At 42.9% G+C, this 17828-nt stretch overlaps 6 protein-coding genes across 6 annotated transcripts; 2 read left to right on the top strand and 4 right to left on the bottom strand. All coding sequences in view use genetic code 12, as the record gives it.

Annotated features, from left to right (window-relative positions):
- Positions 1-245: 245 nt before the first annotated feature.
- Positions 246-1802, top strand: LODBEIA_P16010 (uncharacterized protein; the record flags this gene model as incomplete). The annotated part of the gene is made up of 1 exon (XM_066971508.1): positions 246-1802. The coding sequence occupies one exon, from the start codon at positions 246-248 to the stop codon at positions 1800-1802; it is 1557 nt and encodes a 518-aa protein (XP_066828539.1).
- A 375-nt stretch (positions 1803-2177) lies between these two features.
- Positions 2178-3248, bottom strand: LODBEIA_P16000 (uncharacterized protein; the record flags this gene model as incomplete). The annotated part of the gene is made up of 1 exon (XM_066971507.1): positions 2178-3248. The coding sequence occupies one exon, from the start codon at positions 3246-3248 to the stop codon at positions 2178-2180; it is 1071 nt and encodes a 356-aa protein (XP_066828538.1).
- A 5137-nt stretch (positions 3249-8385) lies between these two features.
- On the bottom strand, positions 8386-10356 carry LODBEIA_P15990 (uncharacterized protein; the record flags this gene model as incomplete). Its single annotated transcript, XM_066971504.1, has 1 exon — positions 8386-10356. One exon carries the CDS (start codon positions 10354-10356, stop codon positions 8386-8388), a length of 1971 nt encoding a protein of 656 aa, XP_066828537.1.
- Positions 10357-12577: 2221 nt separating this feature from the next.
- Positions 12578-13402, bottom strand: LODBEIA_P15980 (uncharacterized protein; the record flags this gene model as incomplete). The annotated part of the gene is made up of 1 exon (XM_066971503.1): positions 12578-13402. One exon carries the CDS (start codon positions 13400-13402, stop codon positions 12578-12580), a length of 825 nt encoding a protein of 274 aa, XP_066828536.1.
- Positions 13403-15047: 1645 nt separating this feature from the next.
- LODBEIA_P15970 (uncharacterized protein) lies at positions 15048-15656 on the top strand (the record flags this gene model as incomplete). Its single annotated transcript, XM_066971502.1, has 1 exon — positions 15048-15656. One exon carries the CDS (start codon positions 15048-15050, stop codon positions 15654-15656), a length of 609 nt encoding a protein of 202 aa, XP_066828535.1.
- Positions 15657-16045: 389 nt separating this feature from the next.
- Positions 16046-17821, bottom strand: LODBEIA_P15960 (uncharacterized protein; the record flags this gene model as incomplete). The annotated part of the gene is made up of 1 exon (XM_066971501.1): positions 16046-17821. The coding sequence occupies one exon, from the start codon at positions 17819-17821 to the stop codon at positions 16046-16048; it is 1776 nt and encodes a 591-aa protein (XP_066828534.1).
- Positions 17822-17828: the final 7 nt, after the last annotated feature.

Below are 17828 nucleotides of genomic sequence, written 5' to 3'. Positions count from 1 at the left end.
CATGTACTGCTGCGGAAAAAGAGACGTTGCGGAGATACCAAGCAATTGCTCTAGCAAACAAAAAGAGAAACACGACCTATACCCCTGAGGTTACTTATCTCCAGTCTACGGTGATGCTGATGGGTTATATAGACCCCCCACAAATGCCACCCCTCTGTGGCCTGTAGTAGAGCAATTACCTTTTTTTTTTCTGAGTCGAGATATACATACATCGGGGTGGTTCAAACAAGAAGAACCAAGAGAAGATGATTGAATCAGTGTCGATTTTTCAGCATTGGTACATTGCCGTCCCGTGCATCTTTGTCATATACAAAGTCGTCGACTATGTTCGAACACTATACGTGAAAAGGAAACTTGGAGCTCAACTGATCTTAAACAAGCGAGGAGACGGATGGTTCGGCTTTAAGACGGGGAGACTTACAGTCAAGTACCAGAAAGAAGGGACAGCGGTCGCGATAAGCCAGCAGCGGTTCCGTGAAGTTGATCACCCGGAGGTTTTCACGTATCAGGACCGGATCTTTGGCCAAACCGTCGTGATCACGAAGGACCCTGAAAACATCAAGGCGATGTTGGCGACGCAATTCTCGGATTTCGTCTTGGGCGAGAGATTAAAGGCGTTTGGGCCATTGTTGGGCGAAGGTATATTCACGTTGGACCATGCAGGGTGGAAGGACTCACGAGCAATGTTGAGACCGCAGTTTGCTAGAGAACAAGTTGCCCATGTGAGATCCTTGGAACCTCACATTCAGTATTTGTTTAAACACATTGATCTTCACAAGGGCGAGTATTTCGATATCCAGGAGCTATTCTTTAGATTCACCGTTGACTCGGCTACCGAGTTTTTATTCGGTAGTAGCGTTAGCTCGTTGCAGGATGAATCAATTGGGTGCAACACCAAGGAGCTCGATTTCGCTGGAAGATTGCAATTTGCAGACTCGTTCAACAAGGCGCAAGTTTACCTCGCCGTGAGAACCACTTTGCTGAATCTCTATTGGCTTGTAAACCCCAAGGAGTTCCGAAATTGCAATCAAGTGGTGCACAAGTTCGCTAACCACTACATCGACCTCGTCTTGAGCTATTCTCCAGAAGAGCTCGAAGAAAAGGGCAATGGATACGTTTTCTTGTACGAGTTGGCCAAGCAAGTGCGCGACCCCAAAATCTTACGCGACCAATCGTTGAACATCTTGCTCGCGGGGAGAGACACCACCGCTGGTTTACTATCATTTGCCATATTTGAACTCGCGAGGAACCCGCAAAAATGGGCCAAGCTCCGTGCGGAAATCTTGCAAAGGTTCGGACCAACTGATCTTGAAGATATCACATTTGAAAGCTTGAAACTGTGCGAGTATTTGAAAGCAGTCTTGAACGAGACACTCCGGTTGTACCCCTCCGTGCCACGTAACGCGAGATACGCCACCAAAGACACAACGTTGCCCCACGGCGGTGGTCCCGATGGCGCATCGCCCATCTTCATCGGCAAGGGACAACTTGTAGTTTACAACATATCAGCAACTCAGTGCGACCCGTACTATTATGGCAAAGATGCCGATGTGTATAGACCCGAGAGATGGTTCGAAGAGTCAACGAGGAAATTGGGATGGGCGTATTTGCCATTCAACGGTGGTCCCAGAATCTGTTTGGGACAGCAGTTTGCGCTCACGGAAGCCAGCTACGTTCTCACGCGGATGGCTCAGACTTATAGCCTGTTGACGTTGCGTAATGGATACGATTATCCGCCTCGGAAAATGACTCATTTGACCATGTGTTTATTCGATGGAGCGTGGGTGAAGGTGGAGAAGTAAAGGAAAAATGTAGAGCATGTATGTATGCACCAGTTATTCATGTATTGAGTTTTTGATTAATCCCCACTCTGATAGTGTAAACCAAGTAGATCTGAGTCGAGTCATTTGAGCATGTCCGATATCCCTAAATCGCTAGGTCAAAATTGAAAACAACAAAGAAAATGAGACTGAACTAGGTCACCAGATTATTGTCTTAGTATCATCAGTCTTTCCAACAGAGGAGACAGTTAGATTAGATTAGTGACAAACCAAGATTTAGAGAACTTAATTGAGCGATATAAATATAGCTATCTCAAAAACACACCGCATTTGCTGTTTTCTTTTGTTTCCTTTTGTTTTTTTGTTTTTATTTGTTTAATTCTTTTTCATGTTCACTTAATGGGCATTTGTAGTTGCAGCAGCGGCGGCGGCGGCTGCATTTGCAGTCGTTGAATTACCACCGGCGTTGTTGGCAAACGCGGTGTTCAGTGCTTGCGTGTGGGATGGTCTGTTGCTTCCGCTGTTGTTGTTATTACTAGCATTTTCTTTCAACGCAATCAATTGCTTGGATCTGAAAGTTTCATAGTGGGTTAAATTGGTGGTCTCGATCAAATCTTGCAAATGGGTTCTCGTCAAGAAATCTCTTAAAAAGACAAATTCGCACTGGGTCACGTCTTCAATGTCTATGGCCCCCCACTTGGTCTTTCTACCGAGCACTTTTTTCCCGCCTGCCTCAATCTCCATCTCGCTACCAGCCACGGCAAAGGGGATCAACGACTTGATGTCTTCATTCAATTGCCTCTCTTCTTCGTAAAGATCCTCCGAGTCATATGGGTAAATGTTGAACCCGTGTCTCATGAATTCCGATTGAAGGAGCTTTTTAAAGTCATTGCGTTCATCTAAAGTCAAGCTATCGGACTTGGCAATCACGGGAACTACATTGGCAATATCGCCCAATTTCTTCAACGCTTGGATATCCAATTGTCTCAATTTTTGGCCATTGGGAGGTATGAAATACAAGATGCAGTGCACTCTTGTATCGGGTAAATATCTTTCTCTTTGAGCCGTCAATTCTTTTCTCAAATACTGAGAATGCTGCTCCTTAACGTACTTGACCAAGGGGTCCCAGCATTTCTCATTGTTGATCTGGTCGCCGAAACCTGGGGTATCAATCACATTAATGTTCAAACGCACATTGTTTTCCACCAAGGAATGATGAGTAACTTTGATTTCAGTGGTTTTTTCAATGGGTTCAAATGGCAGTTTCCGGCCCTGCGAGTCGGCGAGCTTCGAGGAAAACAATGTGTTTATCAACGTGCTTTTACCGAGCCCCGATCTTCCCACGACCATAACGTTGAATTGGAATCCTCTCTTGAGCAACCGGTTCTCAATCTGGGTTGTTATGGTGTCGAAACCGACGTATTTCTTTGGCTGCGCAAACTTGACATCCACCTCTGAGAATGACATTATTTTATCTTGTTCTTTAGCTTTTTTTTAAGGTGAATGGAAAATTAAATGTGGCTAGAATGTGGGATGGTGATTGAGGTTTGGTGACTGGTGTTGTCGTTGATCTGATTTGTATGATATGGCGACTCTCTAACTTTTGTTTTTTTTTTTTTTTGTTTTTTTTCAACTACTGCTTTGGGCCCCTCTCCGTACTGAAAACTGATGTTTTGTTACGCGTGTGACGTTTTTTATCTACTTTGCCTGCTGCGTGTCTCGTAATTTTTGAGACAAGCGTTTTGAGCTAGAGTGCACTATTACAACTGCTAAAACCACCATTTTGATAGTCGCCAGTGTTGAAACACACCTGATACGACAAGATGAGGCGCTGTAGGATTGGCTCAAAATCAAATCAAGGAAGAAACGGACCCCCGACTCGAGTTTGCGGTAGCGTTTCTTGCCTGCTATCGCCAATATTTGAATCTTCGCAAACTCTCGGCAGTATTTGCATATTCAACGCAAAAATTGAAGAAATGGTGTCAAACATCCTTTACTTGTATTGGAAAAATGAAGGAAGCTATCTTTAGAGTACTAGAAAGAGCAGTGGAGGTGCTTAAACAGCTGTGTTTTTTGTATGAAGTTCTGATTTTCTGTAAATCGGATTCTTTTTGGACTTGCCAGAGGAACGCAAGCGAGCACGCCGTTCAATAACTGGCTGCAAAAAGGAGGGAGGAAAAAAAAAACACCTACGCCAACGCGAAGCAGAAGTAATAATTCGTTGGTAATTTGAACTGTTAACGATTGCATTCTTCTTCAGCTAGCAAAGTCACCTTAAACAGATGTAACGCAGTGGGATTAATTACATCGTCAAAAAAAAAGAAGGCCCCGTGTGCCAAATCACCTTGAGAAATCCGAATAAAATAGTTTAACCTCTCGGGGGATTCACGTGACTTTGCCCTCGCCATCCGTCCACGAACGCATCTTCTGGATGATACAAGCTGTAATCATGTATGAACGGAGAACAAAACAGTCGACGCACAAGAGAAAGTGAGGTAAACGGATGATATACAGTGTCACTTCAAGAGAACAAGACCACGTGAAGAACGTCATTTTTCTGAACCACGCCAATTTTTCTTCTTTTTTTTTTTTTTCTTCTTCTCCAAGGCAAAGAATGCATTTATGCTCCCCTCTTGAGTGGACGCAACGTTTTTTTGATTCTGGAACGTTAGCCATGGAGAAAGAACAAGAAAACTGCCTCTTAGTAAAGGTTCTGGCGGAATGAGGTGAAGTTAGGAGAGGGGGGAGTGGTGACTTTGAAGTGAATTGAGTTTGTGGTTGCAAAAAAACAAAAAAATTCACTTTGGATGAATTTGCACCGAAAATTCACGGAAATGATAAATTTCACACATAGTAAAACAAAACAGTTTATGTGCCAACAAAGACATTGTCCGATGGAGCTGGTTTAAACTTTGACCAATTTCTCGTGAGGTTCACGTTACATCATAGTCCAGCTCGTAAGAAGAAAAAAAAAAAAAAGAAAGTAGAGGCGCTGACGATGTTGTTCATGTTGTTCATGTTGTTGTTGTTTGTTTTAGAAATGACTCAACAAAGCTTAAGATTTTCTTCCCATGATTATCACACAATTTTTCTCTCTGTTTCCTTTTTTAGTGGCGATTGGTTTATTTCGCAGTTGGTCGAGGCTCTGACGAGAAGATTTTCAAATGGGGAACTCTAAAGGGAGAGAGAGAGTGGGTTAGAGAGCCAGAGAAATGTAGTCAAGAGCAACGTCCTGTAGAATAAGCACAACAGGATGCGGTTTAGTATGCGGTTTAAGTTAGTCAGATAGCTCAGCTGGTGCGGGTGAGGGTGGATTGTCTTGCCATTTTGTACGGCTCCAAAGTATTTCTCTCTCTAACGTCGTTTGTGAATCGGCCCCTGAAATCTCGGGTACAACCCAGGGGGTAGAGAGGGGCGAGAAGGGGAGTGGGACTGTTTTGCCTGAGAGATTAACGACATCTCAACACCAGCAACAAACACATCGGCATATTATCCAGTATACTCTGTAGAGGGGGGAAAGATTTCACTCGATGTTTTCGAAACACCGACAACGGTTGCAAGACGAAATTTCCTTATTGCTAGCTGCCAACAAGAGAAGTGGAGAGAGGAGAAAGGAGAAAGAGACAGCAGCCATTTCCTGCCAGGAGACTCAGAGCGAGTGAAAGAAAGGCGAAAAAAAAAATCCCTCATAGTCAAGATAGCCAAACCAGCTAGCTTGTGCCCTATATGCTAATTGCTGCCTACTTTGCACGACTGCATACTACTGAATTAGGGCAAAACCTAACAGCAGCAGCGGGCCACACTTGGTAGCGCACACAGAGAGAGAGGGGGAGGGGGAGTGTAGGAAAAAAAAAAAATAAAAAATGACGTGCAAAATTATCCAGTATTATGTATCTCTGGATGCCAAACGAGGGGCGTGCACTTGGGGCTGCTTTTTCCTGTTTTCCCCTGACTTTTTTCCTGTGTGCGAGTCAAAACTGCGGGACCTCACCCAAAGCGAGTGACGAGAACAAACACACCAAACACCCCAGCGAGAAAAGAAAGAGAGAGAAAAAAGAAAGAGAATTTGTTCTATTCCCATATTTGCAGGAGAGACACACGCACACACACACACACAATTTGATCAATTGATATATTGGTATATTGGTACTGATATTAGTGGTGGTGTTGTTGTTGGTGTTGGTATATATTCCAGTCAATTAGCAAACATTTCACTTCTTTTTTTTATTTCATTTTATTTCACTCGAGTCAGTTACCAGGTTTGGTGTGGGATATATTTACATATATATTGCTAGTTATTGCTATATATATTGCTACATTCCTCATAGCTTCATCCAGGGAGGAGACGGCAAGCGAGGAAGGAGACGCCTGGTCAATTCAGAGTTAACAGACACCCACACGTCTCAAGTAACAAAATTTTCATCTGATTTTCCATCCCACTACCACTTAAGAAAGTTTTTTTTTTATTTATTTACTTATACCTGTTTTTTTATTTTTTCATTTTTTTGTTTCCTGGAGGTTCAGTCTGCTCATCAACCACCTTCATCATTATCGACATCACCAGTGCTCACATCTAGACAGGATCCAGTTCACATCAACTTGGAACGAAAGTAGAGAGAGAAAGAGCTTATATTTTTGATCTTAGTCACTCCTTATAAACTAGTATATATATATACACAGCAAAAGCTCACTCAGTCCACTCCGTTTTTTTGGTTTTAGCATATTTTGTCATTTGTTTTTATTCGAATTTCCAGTGTACTACAAGGTCCAACCACTTCAAGATGAGTTTCTAGGATTCATCTTCACCATCAACATCCTTTGTCATAATCGTCATTTTTTTTTAATTTGTGTGTGTGTGTGTTCTTGTTTTTTTTGATTTTTTGAAACTACTGAATCTATTTGATTTAAGACTCGCGATCTTGGTCGAGTCCCGCTTTCGCAACATATTAGACAAAAAAGGGCTTTCTAGGTAGAAGCATAGATAAATTCTTCCAAAAAAACTAAAAAAAAAAGAAAATGGGTCTATTTGGTAAGAAAAGTGACGAGACAAGAAGGTCTTCAAACTCATCAGCATCATCTGGTTTAAACAAAGGTGGCTGCAATTCATTCAAGAAGTTTGATGAGTTGAAAGACTATAACAAGCGTTGTAAAAAAATCAAGACAAAGCCCGTGGCCGTCACTTTCTGCTTGGGTAAGTGAGGGTGACAACGCGACACCACCGACACTGCAATGCCCAATGCAAACAACACGTATTAGCAAATACAAAAATAAAAACAAAAAAATAGGAAAAAAGTTTTGGTTTTTGAACAGAAGTTGTCGAGTCAGAGAGAAGGAGTGTAAGGGTTTTGAAAAACCCTGCACTGAGGATATTTCAGTTCTCGTTGTTGATCTTTTGCTTTAGCAAGTTATATTAATCACGTCACGTACCAGGCCTCGTTCATGTTTGAAATTTGAATTCTTCAATTTAAAACATTTGGCAAATTTTCATTTCAAGGACACCCTGTGTATTTTTGATTAGTTTCGGATTGTAAGTAGGGAAGCGGCGACAACTAGAGGCTAGTTGTTTATAAGTGCACTAAATTCTCACTACTGTACTCATTGAGGGGGAGGGAGAAGAAGCAAGTTCGTAAATACCCTTTTTATTGCTTGTGGCTTTCTCGTCTCGTAACTGGAAGACACGTTTCTTCAAGCAAAGAGATCCTGATGATCTCAGTGAAATCTGCGGCACTGCTAGTCCAGCGAGACCCAAGCACCCTTTTCAAGCTTTAGATCCAACATCGTCATTTACGAAAAACGTGAACCCAACATCACGTAAATTAAGTCCAAGTTCCTTTAAATAGAAAATGAAAACATGCAACTCAAGTGGACAAGTACGAAAGAAGCACAACCTCAAACATCTAAAAACGTTTCGTTTCGTCTGGTTCCATCTTCTACCACATCCTTACCTTTTCTCCTCCCTCCCACCAAATAAACTTCAATCAACTACGTCATAAACTCTAGCATATTCTTCACGCGAAAACACCTCAATCCAAAAACTTAAAATCCAATCGCAATTTGAAATCGATAGACAGCCCAATAATTTTACAATTTTCAAAACCCGAAAGGCAAAAAATAACAAATTAAAAAACTGTTCGAAAGCTCGTAGAGTCAAGATTCCATTTTGGCAAAAGAAGTCACAACTGAACATTAGCATTTCGAAAAAAAAAAAACAGATTTTTCTTTTTTTAATCTGCCGGGCTAGAGAGTACGTCCACACTAGGGTATTTATCGTACCTGCATGACCGCTCAATGCAAGTTGTCCCGACATATTAGCTAAAGAAAGAAAAGAAGAAGAAGGAAAGAAAGAAGAGATGAAAAGAAAGAGATGAAAAAGATGGAAGAGGTTTGGAATTTTTTTCTTTTCGCGTCGTTGCGCAATGTGGTTGCAACGAATTCGTGGTAGCGTGAGTTACGAGTTGATCTAGGTGTCCTGGGCCTACACACCAAGTAAAAATATCAGATCTGAAGCGTGACATTTTTTTTTTGAATAATTTAAGGATGCTACTACTACTACGACTACAACTACTACGAGTACGACTACGACTATTACTGCTGCTGCTTTGGATCAGGTACCTGATTTCCTCTTGATGTTCTCATGCAAGCTATCGATCCTCGTTCTCTTTGACAACCCAACCCTCGATCTCAAGCCTTGGTTGCAAATAGCCGATAATGGCTTGGAAGCGATTCGTTTCCTGTGCATTTTTCTAGCTGGCGACGCTGGATCATTCTCCTTGTTAAATGACTTGCCCTCAGACTTGGAATTCAGAGGAATAGCCAAGCCGGATTTGGATTCTGCTGATTCTTGCCTAGTAGTATCTAGAGACCTCTTTTGCAGACGCACTTTCGGTTCTAGACTCTCCACCTTTGCAACTGGCAATTCAAGTGTTTCGAGGCATTTATCATCCTCAACACCGTAATCAACTTGCATCTTAGGATTATTTTCCGCCTCATTCTCCACCTTGTTTTCCACGTCGTTCTCCACGTCGTTCTCCACCTCGTTTTCCACCTTGTTTTCCACCTCCACCTCATTTTTCACCTTTTGCTCCGCAATCGGCAACTTCGTACATATGCAATTTTTCTTCCGCCTAGTCTCTTCCTTAACCTCACAGGGTTGCACTTCTTTCAAACTGGGTTGCTCCAAAGTGGTTAATGTGTCCATCTCACGCGTTTCTTCCTTCACAAAGAGCTCTGTTTCCTGCTTACAATTTTCAAAACTCTTTGTTATTGCACTTTCCGGCCCCATCGTGAGACTCTCACTCAACGAGTTGAACTTTTCATCAATATCACTGATTGAACTTTGGCCCCTTGCAACGGGCCCAAAATCGATCGAAACTACGTCCGACTCTCGTCGCTTCGAAGATGTCGAGGCAAACTCATCACTGTTTAGACTGTGTGCCTCGCATTCATCCAAAACCGGCTTGGGGACATCTGCCTCTTTTCTAAGCAGACTTGGCCTCTTCTTGGGAATGAGGCCCCGTTCGATGGCAACCACTTGTTTGAGTGGGCCAGCAGCATCGCACTGGGTAGAGCTGCTCATAATTTCCTCGGCCTTGCAATCAGCCTCTTCGCGATCCGAAAAGTATGGATCGGGCATCTTGACCTTGGCGAAATCTTCCAAAATGGCCTTTTTGTCTAGTTCTTTAGTGGATTCGCCCGACGTGACTAAATTTGCTTCAAAATCAGAATCGTAAACATCGTCTCTGCTTCCAGGGGCTTTCCGTACAGCTCGCAAATGTTGCGTTTCCTTTGCCACCATCGGTGCTTTTGCCTCTTGAGCATCCGAGTAGCCACGTTTTTCATCAACAAGAAGCACAATTTCATCGTCACCGTCGCTCATATCCTGCTCTTCGTCGTCATTGTTGTTGTCATTGTTGTTGTCATCGTCACTGTCATCGTCACCACTGCTGATATCAAAAACGACGACCGGGTTTTTCTGCTTGCGAGACCTGACTTTTGCATTTTTTTGATTCGCCATTCCATCGTCTACAGCGTCATGACTAGTTTGAGACTGCAAGTTCTCTTCTTCTTCCCTTGAGTATCCATCGAGTTCGTCATTACCGGCAGCAAAGTCCATTTGATGAAAATTATCATTGCTGAGTTGGGAAGAGTTTAGCTGATCAACATCATTGCACTTGTCCTGTTCTTCCGCGTCAAGCATCGCTGTAAAGTTGTCTGCAGTGACACCACAGTCTCCCGCAGAGTTCAGTTTCGTCCGAGTAGTTGAAACCGACTCAGAACTCAAATGCTGGCGATCAAAGATTCGGCTGTAAACCAACGCAATGTCTTCCTCACTGTCACTTAAGTGGGTCAAGTCAAATGAAACAGACGGGCGGCTTGGCTGGGGTTGAGAATTAGATGCAGCTAAAGGTGGGACGCCTAGCGGCTTGGCGATGGTGTTGGTCGTTGTGCCTGATGCTGTTGCTGCAACCAATGCAGACGCGGCCTGGCTCTGGTCTAGATTAGCCATCTGATCTGCGTTGTAAATGTGCGGTAGTTGTCGCTTTCGCACTACATTCCATTCCAGCTGTACCGACATGCTTGAATGATACTGAATCACTTCTCACAAGAGGGGAAGGAAAGGATAACTGTAGGTGGTTTAACTTTCCTTCTTTTCACGTGAAATTGGTTGTAAAATCTGGTGTAGATCATGATGCAAAGACGTGCCTGGTTTTTATCCACATGCACACTACCAAACATTTTCCTGTCAACAAAACTAACATTTACGAACAAATCTTCCCCACCTTGTTGTTCTTCTTCTTCTTCTTCAAACAGCAACAACAACAATAACGCCATTCATTCAAGCGGTATCAGGCTTTTCTCTTGGTTAGTGTCTTTGATATGCTCACTGCCACAACAATTCTACAACAGGACTGGACCTTTTTGTCTTTAACAACAAGACGATATTGTCTTTTCGAGGATCTAATCGTTAGCCGCCTATCGCGATCTCAGATTTTTTTTTTATGTATTCCGAAAAAGAGCTTATACCTCCACATGTTCAAAATATACTAAGCGGGCAAAGAAGATGCCTTTTGGGGGTGTTCTTCAGCAGTACTAACCAGACATAATGAGTTAGAGGATCCATGATGCGTCGTTGAGCCGTTCGAAAGTACTTCCGATTCCATTGAGAAACACTACTACTTACACCAGAGTTTATGTGCATCCTTACACCATGCAATATATTTTAGGTTTTTTTTTGCAAGCTCCACAAACAAGGGGAATGGGGAGGACAGATAAAAGGACTAGGCGATTTGTATTTGGGAAGCTTTCCTTGTCTTGTTTTGGGTATATTTTTTATTGGTGTGGGTTGGACAGAAGGGAAGAACCCTTATGAGATTTCAGGCAACCAAGATGCTGCACTGAATCGGACGCGAGGGACTTTTTGTTTCAAGTGTTCGAGATGACAGTGATCACGAGTGTGGAAGAAATTAATGCTTTACAAACGGAGCTCGTCTCATTAGTGCATTTTCCAACGCATCACGTTTTGATCTTGTCATTCTAAAGAGCAATTTGTGCACATCAAGACTGTTATCAAGAAAAACTTCCAACTTATTTCTCGAAAATCCGCACCAGAGTCTAATTCTTTACAGTTTTCGGACTCCCCATCTTGACTCGGATTTACCTTTCTTTTCTTTTCTTTTTTATGTTTAATTTCGTTCACGATACCCATCCCCAAGGAACTTAAAACCTAAAAACAACACTCCCGTGGCCAAAATTTTTTTTTGTTTTTTTTTTATGTTTATTGATGTTCAGTTTTTTTTTACGTTTTTTAATGGGGAGGATAAAAGCAACCGCCGTGAAGATAAAAACTTTGATTTAAAAAAAAAAACCAAAAATCAAACATGTTTAATATGGTTTCGCGAGGAAAAGGGACACTAGGACAAGGACTTCAATCTGGTGATTTTCTCAACTCAGGGGTGTGAGTGTGGAGAAACCTCAGTCTTGGTTTTAATCCTAAGCTAGCTTAGAAAAAGGCATTGTCATGGAGGTGTGTGTGTGTGTTGACTTTGTTTGCCCTTTGTCGAGGAGAAAGCATGCTTGGTAGTATCATTTTCGTTGCAGCCCTTGTTGAGCAAACACCGCTGGTTAAAAATTATCCAATCAACGGGCTATTCTTTGAGAGATAGTACCAATACTCGTGATTCGGGTATGTGTTGAGGCGATTTTTTTTTTCAAACCGGGTAAACAAATGGTGTGTCCTAGGGTTTAGGAACTTGAGCCAGTCACAGCTTCTTTTCTTTTCTTTTAATTTGATCTGATATGATTTGATTATAACTGGAAGCCATTTCCGTTGAATCTCATACACTTTGAAGTGGGGGAAAGCTCCTCAGGAAGTTGAACCATTGCGTGAAAGTAAAGCTCGATTAGTGAGAAAGACAGACATCATTTTTTTGAAGTTTGAAATGGTTGTTCTTGGGTGATTGTTGCACTTGGCTAGTGAGAAAGATTGAATTTGGTGTTTGTTTGTTTGTTCGCTTGTTTCCTTTTTTTTTTTACCTTATTTTTGTATGTATCTTGCAAACTGCCCCCCACCTCAACATTGACAGTATTTTACTAACCCAAGACATGACACTGGAGGGTATGTGCTTGTTCTTTCTTTTATTTTTTTTTTCCTCACCAAAGTGGTTCAATAGAGTGACGAAGAAGAAGGCACATCTGCTCCTGAAACTCAAAACGCACCAAAAAAAAAAGCTCAAAATTACAAATTAAATTTCCTCTATACCCTTCTCCTGTTTATGTTTATATTCTAGGTGTGAAGCTCACATAATGGTGCATTTAGAACACATACTTTTATCGGCCGAATCTGGCTGTGCAACTGATTGCTTCGCCCTTTGTGGAGCAGCGGCAGCCTTGGTTGGTTTTTCAGCAGCTTCTGACTTGGATTTGTCCGCAGCAGGAGCGGCTTTACCTGCAGCGTTGGTGGTTGCAGCACCAGCACCAGCACCAGCCTTCTTGTCTTCCGCCGAGACGGCTTTACCTCCTCCAACAAGTTTAGCAGCTATTTTGGCAAACGACAGACCTTGAATTTCAGCAACGTCCAACTCCAACTTGCTTGGCTGTCTTGAACCATCGCCTCCAGCAAAAGCACCAGCACCATAAGGAGAACCACCGTGGACTTCATCCAAGTTAGCCTGTAAAGCAAATGCATTAGCATAGCCCAATGGAACATAAATTAAACCGTGATGAACCAACCAACTCAAAGTGTTACGCACGGTGGTCTCTTGACCACCGCCTTGAGTTCCAGTGGAAACAAACACAGCTGCTGGCTTACCAGCAAGAGCACCTTGAGCCCATAATCCACCTGTAGAGCCCCAGAAGTCGAAAAACTGGGCTGGACCGGTTCCAAACCTCGTTGGAATGCCAAATACGAAGGCGTCGTATGAAGTCAAGGTGTCCAAAGTGGCAATTGGGATATCGGTTGGCTTTGGCGGAGCATGCATTTTATCAAGAACATCTTGAGGTAACGTTTCGGGGATCTGGAAAAGATCTGCCTTGTAGCCGGCTTTTGCCACACCTTCTTGAACTGCCTTGGCTAACGTGGTGACATGACCGTAGGTGGAGTAATAGATGATTGCAATCTTCATGGCCGTGGTGGGTATCAAAAAGCACTTGACTAAGAAAACGAAAAAAAAAAAGATAAAATAGGATTCAAAGTGGCTGAATTCGAATTCTTTTTCACCTAAAACTTTTGACCACCGCCGGCAAGTTAGCCCACCCTCATGGCTTTTTATCAAGTCCTGTTAATAAGTAACAAACCAATAAGCACTAGCAGCACTATGAGGCGCCATGCGCATATTTTGGAAGCAGCACTATAAAGACAAAAAACAACAAAACAAAAACATAACACACCTCATTTGATGGCGCGCGTCTATCTCTCGCAGGGCTCACTTTTGATAAGTTCATTTGTAAGCCGTTTTGTTTTTACTAATGGATTAGATCATTGGATTAGATGCGGATGGGATGAACACCTAATTTTGAAGTATAATAAGTGCGTGGTGTGTGTTGTAGTATCGGAGGCGCTTAAACTTAGACAGAGACGGAGAGAGAGAGAGACAGAGACGAGACTCGTCTAAGGAGACTTTTTGGAAAACAGTTGAATTGTACGTTCACAGTGCACATTGTATAATGCTTGAATGTTTCTGCTTGCATCTTGAGTAGATTCGAAGAAAGAGTACGAGAAAGAGAGTGGGAGAAGGAAAGCCGATATACACATCAACAGCAGGTTCACTCATTCAACGCAGCATGTAGACAAAGTGCAGGCAAATTACCGGGAAGGAATCTGACGTATCTCATCACCTCGTCGGTCTCGGTCTTTCTAGAAGAATCCGTAATGAAGGAAAAATATTTTATGTGACAAATTTAAGACATATAGATGTAACGCACCAAAACCTCCCTGACACCGCTTAAGCGACACTAGGTGATTGAAACCTTTTCAAAGACATTCACAAGTAAGAAGCGTTTGGTGAAAAACTCGTTCATGAGTGCATCAAACGTATCCGCTTGTCCAACGAAAAGTGCTAGTTCTTGTTCTTCACCAGGTGCGTCTCATTCAACCTGAACCGGCCGAGATGCTTTGGACCTCTCCCTCCCCCTTGCCTCTTACCTGTTGAACTTCATCGGTTATGTCCACTTAAAACAGGCCGAGCCACAGTTGCACTTACTCAGAAGGAAAGGTATCTGACGTTTTTTACATAACGACTTGGGAATCCAGAGAAACAACAAAAAAAAAAGCAAAATCTAACACGCATTTTACTAAGACCATTAATAAGATGAGAAATCGTAGTCGACCAAGTAGAGCCAGTCTGAAACAACATGACAGTAGCTAGAGTATAGTCCGACTGGTTGAAGCATAAACTTGTTCTTCCTAATGAACCGACGACTTTATTTTTTCTTTTCATTACGGCCAGAGTGGAAAGATTCGGGATGTTATGAGGACAGATCTTTGGTGGGTGCCGGATTACATTTCCATTAGTAAAGTGGTTTTGTGTGAGAAATACCACCACACTCATCAACTAATTAGGACCCACACTAACTCCAAAAATAAACAACTCACAGTATTTGTCCATTCTCCTTGGATATAGACACCTAGACACAGATATACGTATAAATATATATATATACAGAGCAGCAATTCCTGGTTCGACCTTCAATTCACAGTTCAATCAATTGACACCTTTCCATTAAACTCAATTGAAATAGATACACAGATACACCCAGAATAATAATAAAATGGCTTTCAAAGTTGCAATCATCATCTACACATTATACCACCACATTGCTCAATTGGCAGAAGTTGAAAAACAGGGCATTGAAGCCGCTGGTGGCGAGGCTGTCATCTACCAAGTGCCAGAGACCTTGTCCGATGACGTCTTGACCAAGATGCACGCACCCGCAAAGCCAAACTACCCTATTGCCACCCCGGAAACTTTAACTGAATACGATGCCTTCTTATTTGGTATTCCAACAAGATTCGGCAACTACCCAGCTCAATTCAAGTCCTTCTGGGACGCCACTGGTGGATTGTGGGCTAAGGGGGCCTTAGCGGGAAAGATTGCCGGTATCTTTGTTTCCACTGGTACTCAAGGCGGTGGTCAAGAAACCACCGTGTTGAACGCCTTGTCGGTTTTGATTCACCATGGTGTGATTTTCGTGCCTTTGGGATATGCCCATGCATTTGCCTTGCAGGCTAACTTGGATGAGGTCCACGGTGGTTCACCTTATGGTGCTGGTACTTTTGCTGGCGGCGATGGCTCGAGACAACCTAGCAAGTTGGAAAAGGAAATTGCCCTTGCTCAAGGTAAATCATTCTATGGAATTGCTCAAAAATACTTGTCATAAGTGCTGGATTAATTTTCTGTTTTTAGGGTATATATTTTTTAAATAGATCATTCAGGTTTGAATGAACTTGAATTGAGGATTGTTAAGGGGAAATAGAGATTCAAATGTATTAGAAAAAAGGAAAGGAACTCTTTTTGGGAGCTTGGGACCGATCGGTGCCAATACTAAAAGAAAAAAATACCAGCTTCGGTGGGGGTGGCCTTGAGAGTTTATCAACGTCATGTTGGAACAGACGGAAACAAGCAGAGTAAGTAGTGATCGTTTGTCGCAAATGAATTTTAATGTTTCCAGGGTGAGATCTTACCCCTGTTTCCCCCCCCAAATACCGCTTAATCTTTATATAGTGGAAATAGAAACCCGTTATATTTGAATTGGTTCTAGCCCCAGACCTAATCCGAGTCACTTTCGTTGAAATCAAACGCAAAAGTCGAACCCGTACACTTTTCAACCAGAGTCAAATCCTCCCATTTTTTGCTCTTGCCAGTTTCAAGTTGATGCTCCTTCAATTCCCATTTGGCAACAAGTGACATTGCCTCACCTACCAAATCTTCCTTTCCAGCGGCAATTAAAAGTTGTCGAAAGATTTCAAATATGGGCAAGCGAGGCAATTTTTCAATTTCACCACAATCTTCATCATCATCAATGACCCTTGCACCTGCCCCAGCCTCAGCCCCGGCCCTGGCTTCGTCTTCGATAACATCAGCCAATTGTCTCAATTTTGCAGCATAGTCAACCAAGGACTCGTCGTTGCTGGATTGAATCAACACATCGAGGCACTGCTTAATCTCCTTGATTCTGAACCCACTAATTTGCAGTGGCTTATTCTTGAAGAAGTTGAGCACATGGGGCAATTTGGACCGCGGCACGAAATTTTGAGTAATGGCGATCGAGTCGTCGATATTGATGACGCTATGCCACCAGCCAGCAGGGACATACATGCACTCGCCAGGGAAGGTGACTCCAATCTGCACTTGGTCAATCTTGACTGCATCGTTAAAGAAGCCGGAAATGACCCATTCTGCAATGCCCACGGGGGAAGTGACTTCGCTTTCTTCGTCGTCGGTTGAGACTCCCGGTGGCTGCACATCGGGAGGGAGCATGATCCAGAGTTTGCGTCCCTGGATCGCTACGTTCCACGCCGAGGTGGAGTTGGGGTCTTTATGGAACGTCGAACCCGAGCGAGCTGATCCCATTATAAGCCACGCGTGGTCGGGTCGGCAGTTGAAATGCGCCGTTTGGAAAAGTTGGAATAAATCTTCTTGGAAAATATGGGGCGGGGTATATTCTTGTCTTAGTTGTTTCATGGCGTCGCTGTTGCAGTCAAACAAGTACAATGGGTTTTCATCTCGATTCTGCTTGAGATACTGCCCGTATCTCTGCAAGTCCCAGCTCACGGCTTCTTGTCTGAATTTAACGTGGGGGAATCTCTCGAATAAAGAGGTAAAAGTCCATTGGGGCCACCTGTTTGGGTCATTGTCGGTGAGAATAAAGGGAACATCGTGGTACTTTGTGTTGAATTGGTCATTGTCATCGCCGGTGGCACCGAAACTTTGCTCCGATATCCTCGCTATTCTTCCCTTTGGTAGTTTGCCCAACTGACCAAGCAAGGAGTCGCGATGATACATCTCTTCCTCCTTTAATATTTTCAGAAATATTTTGACGTAGTCGACTTGCGAGCACTGGTAAGGTCGATATAGCTCATCGCAGCACAAGAGGTTGTTTTCCAACTGCAACTTGGCATCGTGTTCTTGCGGTATAGCCAAGATTGTGTTTCTCCATGAACCGAGCCACGGCTTCTTTTCAAACTGCCCAATATTGGAAACGTATATTCGTTTCCAATTTTCGTCATCATAGAGGAACGCATATAGGATTCGAGACGTATGTGACAACGATAGAAGGCTCCCGATGTCGCTAACGTGGCTTATTATGAACAAGATGATTTCATTAGGCAAAACTGAAAGTTTACCTAGTAGATCTTTTCTTCTTTGGTAAAGTTCCGCCGTGGATGAAAGAAGCGAGTTACCGCTCGGCTTGACATTTAAAGGATGCTGCTTATTGGCTATATTTAAAATAGAAATGGTTCTCGACTGCGTAGGGTAAACATGTTCTGCTCTTTGTCTCTTTAGTGGTGGTTCTTGAACAACGGTGCTGATCTCCGATGGCATAGTTCTG

Source organism: Lodderomyces beijingensis (assembly GCF_963989305.1).
Source record: "Lodderomyces beijingensis strain CBS 14171 genome assembly, chromosome: 2".
Taxonomy (NCBI): Eukaryota; Fungi; Ascomycota; class Pichiomycetes; order Serinales; family Debaryomycetaceae; genus Lodderomyces; species Lodderomyces beijingensis.
This window is presented reverse-complemented; position numbering and strand designations above follow the sequence as displayed.